At 44.2% G+C, this 24,912-nt stretch overlaps 1 protein-coding gene across 3 annotated transcripts in view; it reads left to right on the plus strand.

The window, feature by feature from the left end:
• Positions 1-23,677, plus strand: part of reln (reelin) — a 103,559-nt gene extending 79,882 nt beyond the window's left edge. Inside the window, exons 23-64 of one of the 3 annotated variants that reach the window (XM_085412519.1) lie at positions 392-529; positions 1,333-1,519; positions 2,528-2,733; positions 2,838-3,009; positions 3,168-3,374; positions 3,563-3,798; positions 3,978-4,135; positions 4,240-4,447; positions 4,974-5,050; positions 5,480-5,638; positions 5,749-5,943; positions 6,829-7,102; positions 7,193-7,333; positions 7,439-7,616; positions 7,731-7,815; positions 7,907-8,089; positions 8,237-8,405; positions 8,529-8,634; positions 8,740-8,966; positions 9,102-9,325; positions 9,621-9,765; positions 10,074-10,332; positions 10,508-10,757; positions 10,846-11,014; positions 11,517-11,657; positions 11,840-12,017; positions 13,199-13,392; positions 13,505-13,755; positions 13,843-13,997; positions 14,096-14,310; positions 14,458-14,635; positions 14,741-14,916; positions 15,000-15,106; positions 15,199-15,441; positions 15,536-15,711; positions 15,801-15,874; positions 16,739-16,900; positions 16,989-17,146; positions 17,298-17,523; positions 17,686-17,883; positions 18,358-18,456; positions 23,199-23,677. In XM_085412519.1, coding sequence (XP_085268645.1) covers positions 392-529; positions 1,333-1,519; positions 2,528-2,733; positions 2,838-3,009; positions 3,168-3,374; positions 3,563-3,798; positions 3,978-4,135; positions 4,240-4,447; positions 4,974-5,050; positions 5,480-5,638; positions 5,749-5,943; positions 6,829-7,102; positions 7,193-7,333; positions 7,439-7,616; positions 7,731-7,815; positions 7,907-8,089; positions 8,237-8,405; positions 8,529-8,634; positions 8,740-8,966; positions 9,102-9,325; positions 9,621-9,765; positions 10,074-10,332; positions 10,508-10,757; positions 10,846-11,014; positions 11,517-11,657; positions 11,840-12,017; positions 13,199-13,392; positions 13,505-13,755; positions 13,843-13,997; positions 14,096-14,310; positions 14,458-14,635; positions 14,741-14,916; positions 15,000-15,106; positions 15,199-15,441; positions 15,536-15,711; positions 15,801-15,874; positions 16,739-16,900; positions 16,989-17,146; positions 17,298-17,523; positions 17,686-17,883; positions 18,358-18,456; positions 23,199-23,295 — 7,381 coding nt within the window. In that variant the 3' untranslated portion in view covers positions 23,296-23,677. The other 2 variants (XM_085412520.1, XM_085412521.1) reach the window with 2 other exon arrangements.
• The last annotated feature ends 1,235 nt before the right edge of the window (positions 23,678-24,912 follow it).

Raw genomic sequence — 24,912 nt, forward strand, 5'->3', positions numbered from 1 at the left:
AACATTTGCCAACACATCGCACACATCCACAATTTACCTTCCACATGGAGAACGTGTAATGTTATTGCCCTCTCTGTGACATTACTGCAGAACACACACATAGACACATACACTGGAATGTGCACATTTAAGTTAATCTTGACCTTGCAAAATACATTAAATCTACAGTTGTCTGCGCCAAGAAGCAAACTGTGATTGATATGCTTTTTCAGACCCATTTTATGCATTTTTTTAAACAATCGGTGACCTTTCTAATCATTTTGCTCGATCAGCCAGGTACACAAATACCATATTGCCATTTTTCCCCCTTCCATTTACAGGCATTATCTTTGGTATAAACAGTATAAACATTTTACAGCTATGAAACATTCAGGATGCTTTCTGTGTTCAGGTCCAGTGCAACACGGTTCCGCTGGATCCAGAGCTACTACGGAGAGCAGGATGAGTGGGCCCTGGATGACATCTACATTGGCCAGCAGTGTCCTAACATGTGTCATGGGCATGGCTGGTGTGACCATGGCCATTGCAGGTCAGACGTGCAATAAACTGACTACATTCTTCATACCTCTCAGTAGCACTGTCATGTCTGAGTGTGGGCAGGCAGGAAGAGAGGACCCAAAATGCAGGACTCACTGAGGCGGAAGTAATTCAAAACACACAGCTTTATTGCTGGTAAGAAGCAGAACAGAAAAACACTAACTAAACTGGAAGAACGGAATAAGTAGGCAGGAAGGCTGGCTGGCAAACGGAGCACACAGAGGAAGCGAGGGTGAACAGACGTTAACGATGCGACACCGAGTAGGGGAAGACACAGACACTAAATACAAGAGGTGAACGGAGCAAAGAGGAAACAGCTGGGAGACACGGCTGACGTTGATTACACTGACGAGACAGGGAGAGCACAAAGCTGAACGCACTGACAAAGGACACAGACCTACAAAATAAAACAGGAAGCACACGCCAGACAGAGACAGACTCGTAAACAGGCATAATGACGTCATGGACAAACAGAGGGACATACGGGCAGAGAAGACTAAGCACAGGCAACCTAAACCAAACATAAGGGCAAGATAACAAAACCTAAACCAGAAATAATCATCATCGTCATCAACATCATCATCAGATAACTAAAGAATCAGAATATAATTGTAATCAAAACAGTATCACCAGAGAATAACTAATCCATAATGCAAAAATAAACCAAAACATAAGAAACTCAAAATGCTGGGTCGACCCGACCCAGGACCGTGACAAGCACCATTCCACTGGTGTTTTGTTAAAATCTGTATTAAAGTTTGAATAAAAACGTTCAAGCACTCACTTCTCTTACAGGTGTGATGATGGATTCTCTGGAACAGACTGCCAGCCCTCCTCCCCACTCTCCTCTAGCGTACTTTCTGACTTTGAGTCCCAGGATGCACTGCTCGCCACATGGCAAGAGGTGATAGGTGGAGAGGTGGTTACGCCTGACATGGGCTGTGGTGTGGTTTCTTCTGGATCATCCTTGTACTTCAGCAAGGTAGAAATACATTAAATTAACTTCTTGTGGTTTTTGCTCAGTTTACTTTTGGGGTAAAATTAAAGTAAAATTAAAACATTTGTAGTAGAACAAACATTGTAAAAAAAAAAAACCTTCCTAACACTGCAAGAATGTAGCATTTAATTTCTTCATTTTCAGCGCTCATTAGAAAGAACTCTGAGACACATTCTGTTATTGTCTTGTGTATTTAATCTAGATCTAAATCTAGATCCAGATTAAAAGTGTAGTTAATTTGTTTTTATTAAAATAATCACTTCAGAGATATGTGTAAAACTTGGCATACGCTATCCATTTCCCGATTACTTTCTAGTGTTTGCTGCCAAAAATTCCTACCCTTTGAACTCTGATTACCTCTGCTCTGCTCGAAAATATTTTTTTATTTAATTATTCAATAGCTCTGAGAAGTATTGCACATGCTTTTGATTTGATTGGACAGAGGAGATTCACAATTTTCAGGCAGCTGCACATCGCTTGTTTCACATATTGCGGCAGCCAAAAATTAGTGTCCACAGCTGGAACATTGCTTTAGCAAACAACGTCTCCTCATTCCAAGTTTGCTTACGAAGAAAATGGCAACAGATTTCCCATCTTCAACATATAATTATATATTGATTACTGGATCACAACTGGCTCCAGATACCATGTGTGGGATATATCTGATCCATCCATTCGTTTTCTTAACCACTTTTCCCGTTCAGGGCAGGAGGCGTGGCCTATCTCAGCTGTAATGGAAAGGCAGGGGTACACCTTGAGCAGGTTTCCAGTCTTTTGAAGGGCTAAAACAGAGAGACACACACTCACTTTCACACTAAGAGCCAATTTAAAGTAATCAGTTCACTTAATAAGCATGTGTCTGGACTGTGGGAGCAAGCTGGAGTACCCAGGAGTACCCACCCTTGTTTTAAAATTATGTCAGACTGTAAAGTGTGTTTCTAGCTGATCTTCCCACACTTAATATGTATTCATTTATTTGGATGTTCCTCTCAGGCTGGGCTTAGGCAGCTTGTGAGCTGGGACCTGGACACTGAATGGGCAGAGTTTGTCCAGTTCTACCTGCGGGTGGGTGGAGACTGGGCGGAGTGTAACCAGGCAGACAGCAGGGAGGAAGGAGTTCTCCTGCAGTACAGCAATGATGGAGGCATCAGCTGGGGCCTCATTGCTGAGATGTACTTTACTGACTTCACCAAGCCTCGGTGAGAAACCTGCAGAGGAAAAAAGGAGGACAGAGCTCATGAAGTGTTTGGTGGATGTCTTATAGAAAAAGAAACATGTGTAACCTGTCTCCCCTCTTTTGCAGCTTTGTGCATTACGAGCTTCCCTTGACCTCTAAAACCCCCTCCACAAGGTTTCGTTGGTGGCAGCCTCTTCACTCGGGGGAAGGCTATGACCAGTGGGCAATCGATGATGTCATAATTTTGTCAGAGAGGGAGAAACACATCATCCCTATGGCTAATCCTACTCTGCCGCAGGTCAGGAATCATCTTAAGGTGTTATTCTAGTAACTTTTAATTTGTGCTGTGAACGTGTATAGCAGCTATGGCTTATTCTTAATATGTACTAGAACATGTCAGCCAAAAAATATTAGCACAAAACAGAAAAATAAATCTGGTATCTTCTGTTTCTGAAGAACTTCTACGAGAAACCAGCATTCGACTACCCCCTGAACCAGATGAGTGTCTGGCTGATGCTAGGTAATGAAGGCATGGAGAGAGAAAACAACAACAGCTTCTGTGCCCCAACTCCCTCTGCTATGGTGTTCGGGCGCTCTGATGGGGACAGGGTGGCTGTCACCAGGGACCTGGCTCTGCGCCCTGGCTACACCCTCCAGTTTAAAGTAGGTGGAAACTGCAGAAATTAAAATGTAAAAGTTGGATGACATTAAGAAAGACATTTCAGGACACAGTGGTGGGTTGCAAAGCGGCTTGTAGCGAAGTACCCACTGTAGGAATGTTAAACCAACTTAAAGCAAATGTGAGATTTCCTAAGATGTGCAATTTTTCCCCTCTACTCCATCCATGCCAGCTGAACATCGGCTGTGAATCAGAGTTCAGTGCTTCTGCACCAGTGCTGCTGCAGTACTCCCATGATGCTGGTCGCACCTGGGCCCTGGTGAGAGAGGGCTGTTACCCAGGCACCCCGGGGGCTGGGGTCTGTGAGGGCAGCGGTCGTGAGCTGAGAGAACCAGCTGTCTACAACACTGGAGATTATGAACAGTGGACCAGGGTCACTGTGGTTATACCACGTAATGTTGCAGCCAGGTAACTATGGTAACAGGCATGTAATATGAGATGCAAAGCTGTACTACTGGGGGGGGGGGGGGTTCTTTAGGGGGGTTGGGAGGAGGGGGGGTGATTTGTTTTAACATATTTTTAGACTGAAAATATTTGAGAATATTGAAAACTCCAATTAAAATGGCTTCACCTGCCTAATTTTCTAGTAAAACGAGGTTCCGGTGGTTCCAGGAGAGTAGTGTGTACAGAGATGCTCCACCCTTTGCTCTGGATGGGGTCTACATCTCTGAGCCCTGTCCAAACCACTGTGGAGGACATGGTGATTGCATCTCTGGAGTCTGCTTCTGTGATATGGGATACACAGGTAAGGTAGAATTATAGAAAGGAAATTAAAAGAAAGGAAAGACAAAGAAATTTCAGGGCTTTTTTTTGTTTATTTAAACTTTATTGTCTTCATATTTTTCACAGTGGAGCAGGATAGTTGTGTCCCGTCTGTGGCTAGTCCCACAGAGCTCACTGAGGGCTTTGAGGGAAAACTGAGCCCACTTTGGCAGAGTCTCAGTGGGGGACACATCGGAGGAGGCTGTGGCATCATTGGTGAGGGCAAGGCCCTTTACTTTAACAGTCCTGGAAGGAGAGAAGCACGTACAGTTCCTCTAGACACCACCAACACACGGTGAGAGGAAAACTACAAATCCCTTTAATAATAATAATGGATTGCATTTATATAGCGCTTTTCAGGGCCCTCAAAGCACTTTACAATTCCACTATTCATTCACTCTCACATTCACACACTGGTAGAGGCAAGCTACAGTTGTAGCCACAGCTGCCCTGGGGCAGACTGACAGAAGCCAGGCTGCCATATCGCGCCATCGGCCCTTCTGGCCATCATCAGTAGGTGAAGTGTCTTGCCCAAGGACACAACGACCGAGACTGTCCGAGCCGGGGCTCAAACCGGCAGCCTTCCGGTTACAAGACGACCTGCCAACTCTTTGAGCCACGATCGCCCTTTAACCCTTTATCACCCAAGAATCAAACAGGCCGCCTGGACTAATTTTTTTAATTTTAGCTGTAAAATTACAAAATAATTCTCATTTATCAGGGCCGATGGTTGGAAAAAGAAAGGGGCTAAACACTCAAGACAGTTTAATGTGTAAAAATGTTGGAATATGAAATTCACTTTTGTTAATCTTTGCATACAGGTTGGTTCAATTCTACATCCGAATTGGCAGCAAGAGTTTAGGACCCACTTGCACCAGGCCTCGCTCCCGCAATGAAGGTAATTTTCAATCGACAGAAGCCATATGTCAGTGCTTCATGTGTTGTGTTGAGGCCCTCTGCTGGATCCACGTGGCTTGTCCTTAACAGTGCAGTCTGTAGAGAGAGCAACTCCACATCTGCTCTGATCACTTTACCACCGGCCTGTCTCCATCTGTTCCTTCTTGCTCAGTCTTTGATCAGCCTTGTGATCCAACCAGAGCTGTGCAGCTACAGATCTGATCTGTGCTATCTGTTCTGTCCATCAGCCAGCACACTGTGCATTTTTAGCCTGCAGCATTGCCAAAGGTTCAGTTTGTTCATTTCTGCTGTGTCAGATCCAACACTGCCAGCCTCCTAAACAGTTTGTCTGTTATCCTCAGGGCTGCCATTACATTATTTTGTGTTTCATTCATTTAAAAGGATCCATTCACTTTCTTGTGTGCTTTAGGTGTCATTGTCCAGTTTTCCACCAACAATGGAGTCCAGTGGCAGTTCCTGAGGGAACTGGATTTTAGTTCCTTCTTGGAGCCCCAGGTAGTGACCATTGAGCTGCCACCTCCAGCAAAGACCTCCTATACAGTGTTCCGGTGGTGGCAACCACAGCAAGGTTAGTGTGCTGACTCAGGAAAACACAGCACAAAACTGCCATATTATTAGAGAAGAAATTTGATTGGTTGATTTCTTTTTCATTTTCATTTTTTGTCCCCTTTGTTGTAGGGAAACACTCTGCCCAGTGGGCTCTGGATGATGTTCTGATTGGTATGAACGACAGCTCTAGGACAGGTTTTCACGACAAGTTCGACGGCACAACCCCTCTGAGGCACAACTGGTACCGCATTCAAGGTGGGGAGGTGACCGTGGACTGTTTGTCTTTGGACACGGCTCTTACCTTCAACTCTGAGGCCATTGACAGTGAGTCACTCAATCGTAGTGCCAGTCCTAAGCACATACACACATTTAGTTGGAGAAACACTCTTATGATTGCAGAGTTGTTGTTTTAATTGGAAGACTGTGTAAGAAACTGTATGCATGTTAAAAGAAGACTTAAGCAGCTGCTACACCAACTTTGTCAAGAGCTCCCTCAGTAAAACGCTACAAAGTCTTTGAAGCTGCTGTGTTTGTAGTGCGAATATTTCGAAGTGCGTGAATGCAAAGCAAAAGAGCTGCACTACTCAGTTGCACAAGAAGAAATGGAAAGACGTTGAAATATTAAACAACTGGAACGCATATAGTACACATTGTGATTATGATTAAGCTCATCCAATATATCGCGGACTTACTGAACATTCCTACTCACAAGTGCCTCAAACAAGCCACACAAGTAGCAGTGCAGGGACATCACAGCATATTTTATACACAACAGACTGAAATTGAATCACCCATTTACTGTGGCGCCATGGGTCCTGCATTATTAATGAGAGCAAACCTGATTGAACATCCTGCCTATTATTTATGCTTGCACCATGCTGTGAGCGGATTTACACGTAGCAGATTTACAAATAGTACATTACAACTGGGCCATTCATTACACGGCCACAGCAAGAGCAATTTGGCAACGCATCTATAAACATAAAGCTCCTGTGTGCCTGTGCGAACACATGAAACACTGATTGTCAAGCTCTTTTCTCAAAACATGACCACATTTCAACATCTACCTATTGGAATTTTTACATAAGTAATCTTTATACAATATGATAACTAAATATAATTCACAACATTTTGACATTTACAGACACTGAAAAAAATTAGTATAAGGAACTGGATACATGTAACGTTGTTCTTATACTATGCTTACAGAGAAACCCAGATATGCAGAAAGCTGGGACTTTGAGGTCACAGGCTCTTCATTCCTGCAGTTTGAGCTGAGCATGGGCTGCAGTAAGTCCACCTCCTTTTCCCACGGTGTGCGACTGGAGTACTCCACAGACTGTGGTCGCCACTGGTCTCTCATCACACCAGAGTGTGTGCCCCCAGCCATCGGCTGTGCTGGATATACTCAGAGTTCCATCTATACATCAACGCAGTACAAACACTGGAGGAGGATCACCGTCTACCTGCCTAGTGCAGCTAAGTATGTGTTTTTATGTTCTAAAACACAGTAGAGAGAATTGCTGTATTTTTCTTAAGCTACTCTTCTGAGCTACAAACTCTTGGATCTCAGTTCTCCTAGAACTCGCTTCCGCTGGATTCAGACCCATTTTACCCCTGGAGCAGAAGGATGGGCTCTAGATAATGTGCTACTTGCTCCTGGCTGCCCCTGGATGTGCTCTGGACATGGTCTTTGTGACAACGGGCACTGTGTGTATGTAAAAGCTTGCTTTTCTACACAGTTCACTCATTTAAAGTCGCTCTTTTTACATAGATGTAAATCCTTCTTAACTTTCTGTTTTCTCCGGTGCTCACACAGGTGTGACAAGGGTTATGGAGGGGCGCACTGTGTGCCTTTGGCCCCACTGCCATCTGTGCTAAGAGAGGACTTTAATGAGAACTTGCAACAGGAAACCTGGCCTGAAGTTTATGGAGCCGAGAGGGGAACTCTGAGCGGAGAGCCTCTTAAGTCTGGCACTGCTCTTATTTTCAAAGGGGTAGGCATCCTAAACACCATGCAGAGAAGAGCCAGCTGAATCAAACAGATACAGCTTGAACTCTTCAGATCACTGACATTAGAACTGACCAACAACAAACTTGTTTGTTTGCAGGATGGTCTGCGAATGATTGTGTCCCGGGATCTTGACTGCACGAGTACTCTCTATATCCAGTTTTCCTTCAAATTCATCACTAAAGGTACTGCAAAACTCACTTTTATAGCTACATTTTTGTAAACAACAAAGTAAAGTCATATGAGTATAACAGTACATCCTTTTGGTCTCTCTAGGTGTGCCAGAGCGCTCACACTCAGTGCTGCTGCAGTACTCTGTGAATGGAGGAATCAGCTGGCTGCTTTTAGATGAGTTTTACTTCCCAGCTTCAACTGACACTCTCTTCCTTCACCTGCCACTGCCAGCCAGCGCTCAGACCAATGCCACTCGGTTCAGACTCTGGCAACCCTACAACAGCGGTGAGTATGAAACCAGCACTTTCATGCTTAGATGTCGCTCATCCATATTCACTTATATTACAACTATTGTTCTCACATTTGCTTTCCCACTTGGAAGGTCAAATTTCCAGATTGAGTGTTTAATCTCCACAATATTATCCCCTTTAGGCAAGAAGGAGGAGGTGTGGGTGATAGATGATCTCATCATTGATGGCAGCTCGTTCCACAACCCCCCAGTGGTGATAGACAGTTTTGAGGAAGGCCCCAATGAGTCCAACTGGCTGTTCTCTCCAGGGGGAAACACTGGTCTCTACTGCCCCTACCAGAAGACTGGCCTGTAAGAACTTGTTGACAGTGACACTGTCATTCGTGACTGTGTTTGGGTTTTTGCTTCATCTGTGCTTTCATCGATGATGAAACATGCAAAATATAATTTTACCCTTAAATGTGATTGATGCAGGGAGGAGGATGAGTCAGCTATGGTGTTTGTCTCCAGTGAGCTTGGAGAGCACTCTATTACCACCAGAGATATTGATGTAAATGAGAACACCATCATCCAGTTTGAGGTACACTGACTTCTTGATCAAAGCAACGGTCGTAAATCTTACAGTAAAAACAAATAAATCCTGGCTTGTCATCTTCACTCATGTTGTTTGTATGTGTCTCTCCAGATTAATGTGGGCTGCACAGCTGAAAGCTCCTCTGCTTACCCCGTGCGTCTTGAGTTCTCACGGGACTTTGGTGCCACGTGGCACCTCTTGGTTCCACTGTGTGCAGGCGGACCACAACCGTCCTCGCTTTGCTCCACAGAGCTTCACCCTGCCAGTATCTATTTCCCTGGCACTACTCAGGGCTGGAAAAGGGAGGTAATTCAGTTTGGCAAACTCCGCCTCTGTGGGTAAGGACTATAACGGTTTAAATACATAACAATTTGACTATACGTATACTGTTCCTTAATGAGTTTCTTGCAGCATGCAGTCTGTTTGTGTCTGTCTCTCTGCCTCATTAATCCTTAGTTTTTTTTATTTCATAGGTCAGTGAGGTTCCGCTGGTATCAAGGTTTCTTCTCAACTGGTTCTTCTCCTCCAACATGGGCCCTAGACAACATCTACATTGGCCCACAGTGTCAGGACATGTGTAATGGTCATGGAGCCTGTGTGGGTGGTAGTCACTGTGTATGTGACCCTGGCTACTCTGGACCTGACTGCTCTGTGCCTGACACCCCCAATCCTGACTTCCTTAAAGAGGACTTTGAAGGTATATTAAATCTTATATTTAAACTTAGATTATAATTATGGATCCAAGTCATCAGAAGTCAAGTTTATACTTTTATGGCTGCTTGAAATCACCTTCTGTCTCCATGTGAAATAGCATGTGAGCATTTTTGGGGGTTATTTCATTCACTGTAGTGAAAATTTTAAACATTTTAAAGCATTATTTTTCCACTTTTTTTACTCTTGTTATGTTAATTATGTTTCATGCATTCATGTTGTTTGCAAAAAAGTTTTGTATGTTTGTAAATTCTACACACTTTCCACTTCCTCTTCTGTAGGGGGAGCCGCTGAACACTTCAGACTCCTGAGTGGTGGAAAACCATCCAGGAAGTGTGGGATCATGTCAAGTGGGAACCACCTGTTCTTCAGTGAGGATGGCCTACGCATGTTGGTCACCAATGACATGGACCTGTCAAATGCAAGGTATACCTACATCTGGACCAAAGAATGAATGCAATAAACATTTATGTTTTTTTCCCCAAATAACTGATCTAAGCCATTTTTTGATGAGTGGGTGATTAATTTTTCTAAGGACTTACATGATGAACTGGGACTGTTGTGGAGGGCCCCACCAACAGGCTGAACTCAGTTTTTCTCATTATTAATTTTATGTCCTTATAAGGTTATTGGTGCAAGCCAGCCCTCCACAACAGTCCCAGTTCAATGAATCGCCCTCTCCTGCATTCTTTGAATCTAGCTGAATCTCATACGTTGATTGTTGGGCTCTTCAGGTTTGTTCAGTTCTTCCTACGCCTCGGTTGTGGTAAAGCACCACCGGACCCCCGTTCTCAGCCGGTCCTGCTGCAGTTCTCTGTGGATGGAGGTCTGACCTGGGGACTCCTGCAGGAATTCCTCTTCAGCAACAGCAGTAATCAGGCTCGTCTGGTTGCCCTGGAGATCCCACTGCGTGCCCGCACCACGTCCACTCGCCTCCGGTGGTGGCAACCTTCTGAAAATGGACACTTTTACAGCCCGTGGGTCATTGATCAGGTACATTGATAATCATCCAAACAGCCATTCATCAAGTGTTTCAATCATTTATAATTAAATACTGGTTTGAAAAAAGATTATTATCTATCTAAACTATCTTAAACCTTTTAATTTACTTTTTATTCCTTCCTTGTTTGCATTGACCAAGCAAACATTTGCTTTTTTTAATCCATAGGTGGTGGTAGGTGGCAGTGCCAGTGGCTGGGGACCACTAGAAGATGATTTCTCCTCAATCGATGGACGTTCATGGCTCCTCCACCCAGGAGGGACCCGAATGCCTGTTTGTGGCTCAGACGGACCCGCTTTTGCTTTTATTGAGAAGTCCAACACACGCTATGCCGTCACCACTGACATCAGTCTGGGTCAAGATGCATTTATCCAGTTTGACTTTTCTGCCTCCTGCTCAGTCACAAACTCCTGCTACTGTAAGTACTATTAATAAAGCTATTATTGGTACAGTATTAAAAGAAAATAAGTGGAATAAAGAAATTAACCTCTTTGGTTTCTCTGCAGCTGTAGAGTTAGAATATTCCCTGGATCTTGGTTTGACCTGGCAGCCTGTGGTCAGAGACTGCCTGCCCACAAGCCCCGACTGCTCTTCGTACACTCTGCAGCGACTTCTGGTTTCTGATATCTATAACAAGTGGGGTCGTGTCACCCTGCCTATCCCGTCATATGCCAGGTCAGCGCAGGCCGGTTCTTTTATTCAGAAACAGGAACAAATGTATCATCATAAATCTACAACATTCTCTTGTGTTTGAGGGGGAAAAGAAGTGGCTGTACTGTAACAGTTACAGTACGATCTAATTCAGATGAGTCGCATTTGAAATAACAGGTGAAAAAGATAGTTCCAGTTTAGCATTTATATGTGCCAACTCATCACTCCCAACAGGCATAATATGCAGAGTAATTGGGGTTTGATAATCAAACATCGCCTCCATGAGTGGATGCAGTTAAAGCAGCAGGGAACAATAGAGCAGCAGCACTGACATGACAGAAGGAGAGAAGAGAAAATGTGCAGGTTAAATAGACTGCCAAATTAGGAAGTTGTTTTTGGTATATTACAGTACAGGACAGTGAGAAGCGTTACAGTATGTGTTTGGTATACCCTGAGTTGTCTGCTTGAACTAGCTTTTATTCTGTTTTAAATTATGTGTATCTCCAACTTTAATTTATGTTGTTAGGTCTCCAGCCACAAGGTTCCGATGGTACCAGCAGGCTCCCTTTGACAAGCAGCAGACCTGGGCTCTGGACAACCTCTACATCGGAGATGGCTGCCCAGATATGTGCTCTGGACATGGGCGCTGCCAACAAAGCTCCTGCGTGTAAGTGCCAGCAGCAGAAGGTGTTCTGTCTAAAAGCAGAATTGGTATATAGAATAATATTTGGGCTGCTTTTATTTACTCATAATTGTATAGAAGGTGTTTTTGTTGCGATGTTTAACTCATCGGGTTCACTATACTTTGAAGGCTAGCTTGTATTAGTATCTGCTGATCTGTGTCTGCAGATGTGACCCAGAGTGGGGTGGAGAATACTGCGATGAGCCCGTGGTCCCTCTGCCCTCCCAGCTGAAGGACAGTTTCAGTCGAGCTCCCTCGCTCAGTCACTGGCACGTACTCACTGGTGGGAAACTCAGCACTGTGTGTGGAGCTGTGGCTTCTGGAGCTGCTCTGCACTTCAGTGGGGTAAGTCTACAAAACACCTTTGTTGTTCGAGTCTCCGTTTTCCTCATTTTCTGATATAAAAACCATTACACAGTATGACCTGACACAAGCAAGGAATGCCTGTAACCCTTAGCTGTAAATCATCACCTGCAATAGCTTCTTTTTTTTTTCTTTTTCTTTTTCTTACCTGATGACAAATTTTAAGTGGCTCCACAGGTGTTGTGGGTTCACACACATTCACCAAACAAGTGAAGGCTTCAAATCCAGGAGGAGATACAGATCCTTTGGGGATTGTGTTAGGAAACATATAATATGCAGAGCTACCCACTGTGGTGACCCCTCATGAATAAGTGAGCTGAAAGCAGCTATACTACAGGGGGCAATGCACACATGGGTGAACACAAGTAAATGTTCTCATTTGTGCAGACTTAAATTGTTAATCTTAGACAGACATGTCTCTTTCTGCACATTTTCTCTGTTTTTTCTCTGATTGTCTTTTTCTGCACTGGGTCATATTTTCATCTGAACTTTATCTGAACAGATTTTAAAGGTTAAGAAAAACAGTGCATAGTGGTGGCAAAAAAATCCAACAAAGCATCAAAAACAAAGGAGAAACAGGGAACCATCAGAATAAAAAGAAGGGATAATACAGGGACTGCAGGAGGAGATGAGATGACAACTGACAGAGACAAATAGACTAAATTGATACAGGTTGAGAAGGGTAAGAAAGGACTGGTGGACCGAGTCAGACACAAACAATGGAAAAAGGAAGAATTAGACACACAGTGGAGTAAAATAAAAATCTAAAACATGACAAAGATTGTGGCAGACTTTGCAGATGCAGTGCAGCAAACAGATGATTGAAAAACAAACCACAAAGTAACTATCTGTCAGCCTTTATGAGCAGCTGAAGTTTTCCCTAGACATTTAGAGCAGTCTTGTAAGTGAATATTTATTGGAAGGCTGATGTTAATCTGGCGACACGGCCAGAGAAAAATCATGGGAACAGCTGTTTACATCTAACATTAGGATTTATGATCGTTATTTACACCTCGTCATATTGCTTTTGTTATGTTCTGTAATTAAACAACAGATCGTGATTGATTGCATGCTGATTTTTGGATATTTATTTAAAAACATCATCCGTTTAGAAACATGATTCCAAATATCCAAATGGCTCAAATTTCTTTTTGTGTGCACAGAGCTGCAGCCGTCAGCTGGTAACAGTGGACCTGAACCTGACCAACGCCGAGTTCATCCAGTTCTATTTCATGTACGGCTGCATGGTCCCGCCGAGTAACCGCAACCAGGGCGTCCTGTTGGAGTACAGTTTGAATGGTGGCATCAACTGGCATCTGCTGACGGAAATCTTTTATGATCTGTACACCAAACCTGGGTATGTGTTGTTTTTTGGGTTTTTTTACCTGCCCCCCATGGACATACCTGCTTGCACACAGCTGGAGAGAACCGGGATAGGTGTGAATGTCTTTATCTTATCATCTGTTCAGGTTTGTGAATGTGCTGCTGCCCCCTGCTGCCCGTCAGGAAGGAGTACGTGTGCGCTGGTGGCAGCCTCAGCATGACGGAGCAGACCACAGCGATTGGGCTCTAGATAACGTCCTCATCGCTGGCTCTGACCCGCGGGCACAGATCTCTGATACATTTGGAGGGGTGGCCTTGCCTAACCATGAGAGGGCTCCTGCTGATGGGACTTTAGGAAGGATAGGTCAGCTGAGCGAGCAGGAAGAAACGCCAATAGGTATTGTTCAATCAATCACTGCGTTTTTAATTTTTTTCTTCTCAGAAGCAACTTATGTTTTCTTCTCTTAACGTTCTTTGTTTTCAGTGAGCGATCACTGGTTGTTCTCAGAGGACTGCTCGGTGCAGCGCTTCTGTGGCTCTCCTGACGGGGTCATGGTGTGCGGAAATGCCGACGGTAGAGAGGTGTATGCTGTCACTCATGATATTGTTCCAGATAAGGGCTGGGTAATGCAGTTCAAGGTAACCACTGATTCTAAAGTAACCTGTCAAAACATTTATTTGTTTTTTGCTCTACACCTTTTGAATCACTGTTTGTTAATGTCTGTGTTTTCATTCAGATCGCTGTTGGCTGCAGTTTGCCAGAGCGTCACGCAGATCGGCAAGTTCACATTCAGTATTCAGTAGATTTTGGAGTGACCTGGAAGTACCTGGTCCCTCAGTGCCTGCCTGCTGACCCCCGCTGTGGTGGTCAGGTCTCCCAGCCGTCAGTCTTCTTCCCCACTAATGGCTGGAAGAGGGTAGTCTATCCTCTGCCTGAAAGTCTGGCTGACACGTAAGTCATTTCACGTCAACAATGCCACCGGAGCTGCTTCATGTTTAACTGCAGCACCATCACATACAGTTATGAATAAGTTACATTACTGTTGCCGAAAAATTGTATGCATGTTACTCAACGAGTCTATCTTGTCTTTTTCTTAAGTGCGGTGCGGTTCCGCTTTTACCAGCAGCACTCAGACATTCAGTGGGGTGTGGAGAACTTTTACATCGGGCCAGCGTGTGACGGTCACTGCGGGGGGCACGGAGACTGTCTGGATCAGCGCTGTCTCTGTGATCCAGGATTCACTGGACCAAACTGCTACGCTAGCACTGCTCTTAAGGTAGCTTTAATACATGTTTTTTTCCTCCCGGGAAACACAGAACTAGAAAAAAAGAAGCAGGTCGTGATTTAAATACACGTGCATTTGTGTGTGTTTACCCTGTAGGCTACTCTAAAGGAGCGTTTTGACTGGGAAGGGGCAACAGGTCCTCAGTGGCAAGTGCTGGAGGGTGGTAAGCCCTGTACGGACTGTGGTGTGTTGGTAGAGGGGACAGCCCTGTATTTCGGTGGGGCTGATGCCAGACAGGCTGTCACTGTTGATCTGGATCTACGGGGAGCCAAGTCAGTATTTAACTTCTTTCTATGACAGCTTTAAGTTACAAGAAGAGCAGTTTTATTTTTAAATCCGTGTTTATTTTTTGCAGGTTTGTGGAATACTGGGCGAGGATTGGAAGTGAAGATAACATGACCATGTGCCACCGTCCAACTTGTCGTAAAGAGGGAGTGCTGCTGGATTACTCTACTGATGGAGGTGGAGTCACTGTGTGTTTTTTCCTTTTTTTGTTCCTCTTTTATCTGTTTTTGGTCTTTAAATGTCTCATTCTGCCTTTAATTCTTCTTCAGGTGTGTCCTGGACGCTGCTGCACGAGATGGACTATCTGAAGTATGTGTCGGTGAGAAGAGACTACATTGTGCTGCCCGAAGGAGCCCTAACTAATGCTACTCGCCTGCGCTGGTGGCAGCCTTTTACCATTTCCTCTGGCCTCGCCACCCCGAGCCTGGAAAGAGCTCAGTGGGCCATAGACAACATATTAGTGGGAGGGTCGGACATCAACCCATCCACCCTGCTTGACACTTTTGATGACGGTGAGTTTGTATGATTTTACGCGATTAGGTGCTAATATGGCATGACCAATGAGTAAATATGATGGAAACCACCTGTTTCTTTGCCCTTCGCTAGAGGGTGTTTCCCACGAGGAAAGCTGGAGCTTTTACCCTAATGCCGTTCGTACGGCAGGTTTCTGTGGAAATCCCTCTTTTCACCTGTACTGGCCCAACAAGAACCAAGATAAGACACACAACATCCTGGCCACTCGAGAGCTCATTGTGCAGCCTGGATATATCTTACAGTTCAAGGTACAGAACTGAAAGAATACTGTAATGTCAGTCTTTTATCTTACGTCTTTTAAGTCTTAGTTGGTGTCTTATACCTCTTGCTGTTGTAGATTGTTGTTGGTTGTGAGGCAGACACCTGTGAAGACCATCATTCTGTCCTGTTGCAGTACAGGAAGGATGCAAGGTAAGAATATCACAGCCTGATGCTAGTAATTAAATGTGTCCCATTTCCTGGTAGCTCTGGTATCTAGTAGGGTTGGGACTCCGCAGACACCCCACCATACAATATTATCATAATACTTCACTCACAATATAATTTTATTCTGATTTCTATCATTTTGCTATCTGCCGAGTTAGCAAAATGATAGGGTTGCTTCTTTTTTTCCCTTTGCTGCTTGTTTTGATACGATCAGACAGAAATCGGATGAGTTCAGTCCCCATCGAGTTGTGCTCGTTGACAAAAACTCATTCAAACTGACGTCAACATGTCTGCATTCATAAATTAGACACCAATTATTTGTAGACCTTGGACCATCTCTCTGAGAGTGACTGCAGTCAGTCCAAGTCAAACTGTGACTGTCTGCAGAAAGGTTGCCACCTTTCAGGCAACTTCTAACGTCTGCAATCAAAAGTGGGAAATGTGCAGCACCCTCAAGCTCTGTGCCATCATTTAGTCACCAATAAAATTGCAATCAGTTGCAGGATGTCAAAAAATTCAATACAATCCTCAGACGGCAACAATTCTGTCCTATTTTTACTTGCACGACTGAGCTGTTTAGCATGCTTTTACATCAGGGGACACCTTTGTGTAGCTAAGCGTGTCTAGTGTTGGATGGTTTTTTCGGTAAAGTTGATTCAATGTAAGTTTGCTCTGCTAACATTATCGCAGTATTTGTTTTATTTTTAATTTATTAAATAAGAAAAACTATATTTTTGGGGGCCCTGTATTAATCCAATATTGCCACACAAAATATTGCAACACCATGCTGTATGAATTTATTCCCCTCACCCCTATTATCTACTGTATATTGACTGTTTCCCTTCTTAGGTCTGACTCATGGCAGCTGGTGCAGTCAGAGTGCCTCCCTTCATCAGTTAACAATGTGGGCTGTTCCCCTTTCCAATTCCACGAATCCACAATCTATAGTCCAGTCAACAGCTCAACGTGGACCAGGGTCACTGTCCAGCTACCAGATCATGTCTCCTCAGGGTACACACTCTTTTTTAAAGTGATACATATCAACAGCTCTTTACGTTGCAGTAGTAAGAGGCTTTTGTGATTCATCATATATTTCCAGGGCTACCCAGTTCCGCTGGATTCAAAAGGATGGAACAGGAGAGCGGCAGAGCTGGGCAGTGGACCATGTTTACATCGGCGAGGCCTGCCCGGGGCTCTGCAGTGGCCACGGCTACTGTACTAGTGGAGTAGTCTGCATTTGTGATGAGGGGCACCATGGTATGTTCAGTATATTAGAGACACACGGCTTTTTTTTTGTGATCAGTTGAATTGTTAAGCAGAAAAAGGCTCCGTGTGTAATATGATGTAGAAAAAGGTCAAAATGACTAAATATTTGTCTCTTCCCCTCTGCTTCCGCTCACTCCAACAGGTGACGATTGCTCCCTCTCCAGCAGTGACTTGCCCAGCTCCATCAAGGACAACTTTGAATCAGGCAGCGTGTCTCAGGAGAGCTGGCAGCTGATCCAGGGTGGTGGAGTGGGCAGTGGATGTGGGCAGCTGTCACCGCACGCCCACGGAGACTCACTCTACTTTAATGGCTGTAAGATGAGGCAGGCAGTTACTAAACCGCTGGACCTCACTAGAGCTAGGTACAGGTACTACCAAAACATAAATAAACTCACTACATACAGATACAGGCCAATTTGCTTCAGTCAGAAGCACAAAAGATTGTTTTTCCACAGAATACTCTGTTCTGTCAATCTTGGAAATGTCTTTTTTCTAATCTTTTTTTATTCCTTTCTTCTCTTCCTTTACAGTAAGATCATGTTTGTGCTGCAGATCGGCAGCGTGGCACAGACGGAAAGCTGTAACATAGCTTTAGATCAAGCTGACACAGTTGACCGAGCCGTGCTGCTACAATACAGCATCAATAATGGAGTCAGCTGGCATGTAATCGCCCAGCACCAGCCCAAAGACTTCATAAAGGCTCAGAGAGTTTCCTACAACATTCCTCTGTAAGTGATGCACACAAATCCAGAAACACATTGTTATATGCTCAGTTGAAATGGAGCTATCCTTCATTAATGCCTGATTTTTATAGGATTTTTTGTATTTGGCCTTTTAAATGTTTAACTAATACCGTGTGCTTTTTATTTCATCATTAATAAAGTGTAATGATTTTCTTAGTTTTAATAACCCTCCGCAGCAGCTAGTAAGTCATACAACATTCATGTTGAGTAATTCTTAATAACTACTATGCTCTAAAAAGTAAACGTTTCTGAGAAGTGGCTTTTAAATCATCTGGGAATTTTTAACTCTATTTATAACAAATGAATAGTTGAAAAAACTCTGTAAGGTAGTAAGTACAGTGTGTTTAATAAACAGTTACCTGCCTGATAAATGCCATTAGGCTGGTGTAACACTGATATAAACCCTGACAAACGTGTTGCCCCTCACTGACACTTCAATCATTTCCATGATCTCTCCAGCGAGGCGAGGGTTAAAGGGGTGATGCTGCGATGGTGGCAGCCAAGACACGATGGTGCAGGACACGACCAGTGGGCGTTGGACCATGTGGAAGTAGTTCTGTGAGTACCCAATTCCCAGCTGGCATCTGGCTCTTTCCTACCCCCACCCAAACTGGCCCCCCACAGAGCCCTGATCTGCCCCCGACGCTACCTTTGACTCAGACTCAACTGTACAAATGGTTCCCTCTGCACTCCACCCTCGCACAGTGATCGAGTTAGCACACAGGTGTGCACTGATTGCCACCCACAACTAAACTCATGACAAATCACTTTCTTTTATATGCTAATCGCAGCTTCTGGTGTCAGGCAATCAGGGCAAAAAACTTACTGCAGCATGCTTTGCGGTGATGGGTAATGTCTGTGGATGGCTGTTCTGTGTTCAGCAGATCAACGCCTGCTGTTAAGTCATCATATTTTCAGTGTTTTGTAGAATCCATGCATCTTCCACGCAAACAGGTTATCAATAATTTTTTTTCCCCACTGAGTTGTCAAGAAGCAGTTACAACACATACACCGTGTGTCATTTATTTTTTCACTAAATCTCTTATTAAATGGAAATCACATGTTTACATATCCACCCTTGATTTACCGTTACTATCGCCATTTTGCAGTTAAGTTATCTGTCCCTTGTTGCATCACTGTTGAGATGCTCTGTGAGGTCCTAAACACAGACTGTATATAAATGATGGATGTAGCCTACTGATCTGAGCCTACTGATCATTTTTTTTGTAATTCCCATCAGGAATTACTCTTTGTAATGGGTTTGTGGTCATGCATCTACATATTTGTGTGTGTATCTGGGTTTCCAAGATGCATCCTTGCTGTCACCGCAGGAACATAGGAGAGGTAGGATAGAATTTCACTTAGACAACACGAATGTATGGATACATCCTGCCTTATATGATGGCGGTGCTGTCATGGTGTGGGAGATATTTTCTTGGCATTTTGTGCCTCCTGGTATCAATTAAGCATTATTTAAATTCCACAGCCTACCTGAGTATTTGGCTGATCACGACCATCCCTTTATGACCAGAGTGGACCAATCTTCTAATCGCTGCTTCCACCAGTATAGCATGCTATGTCACAGAGCTCACATCATCTCAAACTGTACTTACATGGCCTCCACAGTCACCACATGGAATGGAAGATTTGCATCATGGATATGCAGCTGGTAAATGTGCAGCAAATGTGTGATGTTGTCATGTCAGTATAGACCCATTGTTAAATCTATGCTATGTAGAATTAAGGCAGTTCTGAAGTCCAAAGAGGATCCAACCCAGTACTAGCTAGGTTGCCAGTGAGTTCACCAGTACAGCTGCTCTCTGTGTTTGTGCTTTTATCACTAGTCTTCTTTAATATATGATGCTTGTTTGTAAATTATGGTCTGACCTAAGGGACACTAGAAAATACGATGGGGTTTGCATCATTGCATGGCTAGCTTGAAGTTGGCAAGCCGCTACCTTGCGGGCTAGGAACACAATGCTCAGCTCAAGGCTTTAAAGTGAGCAGGACTCTGCAAACTACTTTCAGTGCAGCTACATCCGTCTTTAACACGGTCTGTGGTTCTGAGATGATTCTTGTTGTGAATGGCACTCTATAAAAAAATGCAACTGAAATAATTCACATGTGGTACAGATGGAGAACAGGATCATTCTTGTCTTCCATGTAAAACAAAGGAAAGTGTGATGGCCACTTCACATCTATTAAAAAGTGTCTTTTTGTTCCACTGTGAAATCACAGTCTGACCAGTCTTCTTTGTTTTTAGGTGTCACATCCATTTCATCTAAAAACGACATTACTGTATTTCTTTCTTTTAGGTAATGCGCTGTTCTTAAATTTGATTTCACTGAACTTGTGGATACTGAACCTTTTCACTGATTGTTTTTCTCTGTCTTTCATTCCCATTTTCTACATGTGTGTTACATTGTAGCTCATAACCTGGATGAGTCTGTTTTATCAAAGCGGAAGTCGATTCCAGCGTTTAAATCTAATGACAGGCTTTTTTTTTTTTATGGAGAAGTGGAGATTCTGCAGGGCACTGAAGATATCATGAACATGGTCTATAGCACATTGTTAAGCATGTTCAATACATTCTCTGCATGTTGTTCTGGGAAATTGCTTAAATTCCCTCACATGCAGGTGCTGATTGGTCATTCAGATGTGTAACCAAAGCATTTCAGATGGTACATACAACAGCCATGTGGTTTCTAGATTATGCAAAGTTGCACACAAACGCAAATAATGACTCATACAGACACACACATTTATGCCTAACCTGAGCTGTCCCTGGTCTACATGGCCGCGACCTGTCCCACTCCCTCCTTTGCACTCGCTTGGTTTCAACAGTGTCTGCTGAAAGGAGTGACCGCGATCCTCACATTTTGCTCTGTTGTTTATTTCTCTCTGTTCACCACTCCTTCGCACATTCTCCTCTCAATCCTCCTGCTCAATCTTTTTCTTTTGCTTCACACGCTTTTCCTCCCTGCCTCCTTGCTCCCCTCACGTCACCGATGCCTTCGATCATGCGGTCATGCTCGCTCCTTTTGCTTGTGCCACATTTATATTCCTACCGTACTTCCGCATCTTCCTCCTCCTCTTTTCCTTTCTTCCCGTATTTCCCCTTTCTTTCCCTGTTTGTCTTACATTTTTGGCATACAATGGATGGATTACTGCTGTGTATCTTGCTCTCTTTCTTTACCTCTGCCTTTGGTTATATCTCCATCTTACATCTTTCTACTGTTTCCTCGCTTGTTCTGCCTACTCTTTTGTTCTCCATTTTCTTTCATGTTTTTTGTTTCCTTCCTCACTCTCTCTGTCTTTCCCACACTTTCTTGTTTCTTCCTTGAACCTCTGACTATCTTTCTGCCTTCCTCTCTTCCTCCCTTCTCCCCACTTTGGGCCCCTCGCCTCCCCAGGCTGGGGCTCATACCCTCCCAGACCTTTCTACGAGACAGCAGTCCCTTCCTACTGCCTCTCCCCTCTCGCGCTCTAACCTCTGCTCTCTTCTGTATTCTGCTCCCTCTGGCATGGCTGTAGTGTCAGGTAAGTTCTCCGCCTCTTCCTGAATGCAGCCCCCTCCCTCATCCTCCTCCCAGCTCCTTTTGTTCTCCCTATTACACCGCAGACACCCTTGATTTCACATACACACCGCAGCCCTCGCCATCACCACCATGGTCATCTCCATGCCTTCTCCAACACGTAAGCCCCTACAGGCAGGTCAAAGGGCAGGTCAGCTGCTCACAGTGTTCAGCTGGAGGCTGACTGATAAAATGATCCAACACACAGTTTTTAAAAGACAGCTCTTAACACAGGAAGTACACCAATATCCATGAAAATTCAGTGGATGGATGGATAAACAAATCTTGAACAGTGCTGGTAAATTTTCTGCTGACATGCATTTTTTATTTTTTTATAAATGGTTCGACACAAGGTCACAAAGGTTCCAAATAAAGCGGCTATGATTTGAATATGCAATCACTGCGGCATTTAAATGTAACAATTTACATGCACAGATGTCAATGGTAGTGTGTTTGTGTGTATATGTGTGATGTAATCCATCACTATACTTGTATCTGTCTGTTTTGTTCTTGCTGCCACCTCAACTACAGGCTGCTGTAGTGTTTTTTGACACGGCTGCTGATTCACAAGCAGACCTGAAAAAGATTACTGTTTGCTGTAGTTTATTTATTATCACACAAGCCTCAGCAGTGAATGACGATGTATCTTTTCTTCCATTCATTCACATCAGCATCAGTCGCAGTGCAGGGCATCTCACATCCTTATCCTCAAATGAACTCACAGTTGACCAGAGTTTCATTAGACTCCTCCGTCCTTGCATGGCTTTAACGGATCGACTGTCGCGATAGCCCTCCATCCTTTTTTTTTTTCACTCATGGTTTTCTGTCCGTCTGTCCGAGGACGACGACATGTAACTCTGAGCCAGGAGCTTCCTCCTCACTTCTTTCTGGTTTCTGACCACAAGTCAGAAACACACCAGCATGCACACGTGCTCTCAAACACACACATCGCTACCATTCGCCTGTACAGCATCAACCATCACACCCACTGGCACCATCTACCTACCTCGCCCTATCCTTCCTGCCCCCCTCCCTTCCCCCCTGCTTCGCAGAGGCCCCCCCTGCCTGCCCTGGCTGCACTCCTGGCTCACTGGCACCGCCCTGCTGGATGGAAGAGGCAATGAACAGGCTAAGCAAGAATGATCTACTGCAGCTTTTCTCTGTTACTTAGATTTAAAACCACCCGTTCCCACTCACCACCCTGCACTTTATGGCTTTTTTTACATTATTTTTTAAAATTCTTATTATTTTGTTTCCTCTGACCTCAAACACTCAGTGTCAGAGTTTCTCCCTAGTATGTTTTAGTGTGTCTGTAGACTCCTGTGTCTTCTGTCTTGTCGTGTTACATTTGGTCTAGTCGATGGATACATGTAGCTAATTGTAGTGCCATATTCACCATCTAGCTGCCTCTCATTTGTGCAGAGTGTAATGAAATCGAGTAGCGCCACCCATTCTCTGAGCTGTGGGATCCATGCAAGCGTTGAGTGTTTGAGGTTGTGGTTGAAACGTGACTTAAAAAAAAAATAGCCAGCATGACTCCGGATGTGAGAGAGTGCGGAAGCTGCATTCGGCCATTTGTGCGTGTGAGTGCATGGTTTCAAGTGCGTGCATGGGAATGTGTGATTTTTGCAGCAGCTCTTTACTCTGTCGCTAACGTTCACACCCCCTCCTCTTTCCCTCCCTCTGTGTTTTTTTTTTTTTTTTACTGTCTTTGTATCCCTGCAGCACACGTAAACAGAACTACATGATGAACTTTGCCAGACAGACCGGCATGCGTCACTACTACAGCCGCAAGAGGCGGGCACTGCAGCGCCGTGCTTGAACCCAGCGAGTAGGGATTTCATCCTCTGACGTGCCAACCACACATCGACCTGCCACACACCATCCTTATTCTCATCCTGTTGAGACCCATCCAGTGGATTCCAGTCAGCCTTAGAGTTCCCTCGCCCATCTTTACCGACCCCTCTGCCACAAACACGGAACATCCAATCAGTTTACGCTCCAGCCAATCAAGGCCTTCCCAAACCCATGGGTCGGCTGGATTGAAACTCAGAAGGAAGGAGTGAAGAGGCTGTTTTGTTTACTTGTTCCCATGGGATGGTCGGAATTTCTAGTTGTTTTGTAATTGTTGCTGTGGTTCCTCCGATTCCCATTCCCACCTGCTCTACCCTTCCCTCTGGGTCCCAGCCCCCTCCCTCTACCCCTTCTTCACCTTCTCCCTTCTTTTCCTGCCACACTGTGAAATTGAGAGATAATATATCACTGCTGAACTGACCAGCCGATTGGAGAGCAGCCTCCCAGTTCCACTGAGCCACCGGGTGGGAGGACCGCTCCACCGCTGCCAACAAGTACACCCGGAAAGAACGACTGCAATGATGATGCTGACCATTAGGAGGAGTGATGGTGATCAAGCCCTAAGAAGAAAAGAAAAAAAAGAAAAAAGGAAAAGAAAAAGGAAAAAAAAAAGTACTGTGTTCTTGCTGTTCTGTGTGTCTGTGGGTTCTTTTTTGTGATGAGTTGACTGTGGTGTTCTGTTCATTTGTTCGTTCGTTTTATACTAATTCATATGCTTTTAAGGGGGCGGGGTGGGGAGGGTCGGTTTGTGCTGGGTTCTGTTTCCTTTTCCTCGTTTATCCACATCGGGGCGGGGCGAGAAAAGCCCTGGCTCCACACGAAGAAGAAGCAAAAGAACGATTTGCAGACGACGGAAAGGAGAAAATATGGAGAGAGAAAAAAGAAAAATAAAGACTGAACAGCAATTGTTTTTGTTTTTTTTAATCATTTTTTTATATATGTTGGTTCCCGAAAAATACAGATATTTATGGTAAATGGTTCTTCACGTGACCTATTTAAGATGCACTGTGCGTGAAATCTGTATGTTTTTTCTAGTGTTAAGTTATTAGGCAGTCGAGTCAGGCTCTCGGACTGCATCATCTCCCCTCTCCCTTCACTTCCCTCTTCTCTTGTGCTGTTTCCCCCCCACCCCATCCTCTCTCTGCTGATTTCTGATACCTGGAGGTGAGGCTCTATTAGTGTTGTTTTTTGAAGTCTGTGTAATATGGACCCTCTGCCCTCAGTGTAACTTCAGTATAGCAATCTCCTGTATATATATGTATATCCACTATGGGGAGACCCAGCAGCCTTATAAAGGGAAATAAAGAACTGTCCAAACCTCATACTGTACACATTGCTTCAGCTGCTCTCTTTCATTCCTGCAAAATAAGCCTGGACTTTATTTGCTTTAGACTTTCTCTCCTTTGCCCATTTGTGTCTCTCACTCTCAGATCCCAACAAAGATTTAAAGCCATGTATGGCTGAATCTAAATTATCTATTGTGTACATATCAGTAGTAAAGAAAGATGCAAGCCAGTGAGCGGCTCCTAAATGTTTACTTAATTCAGTGATAGAACTCAATGGGATAAAGAAATCCCTGGAAACT

This window comes from Rhamphochromis longiceps, linkage group LG7, assembly GCF_057381845.1.
Source record: "Rhamphochromis longiceps isolate RC_006_pf linkage group LG7, R_longiceps_female_GT1.1, whole genome shotgun sequence".
Classification (NCBI taxonomy): Eukaryota; Metazoa; Chordata; class Actinopteri; order Cichliformes; family Cichlidae; genus Rhamphochromis; species Rhamphochromis longiceps.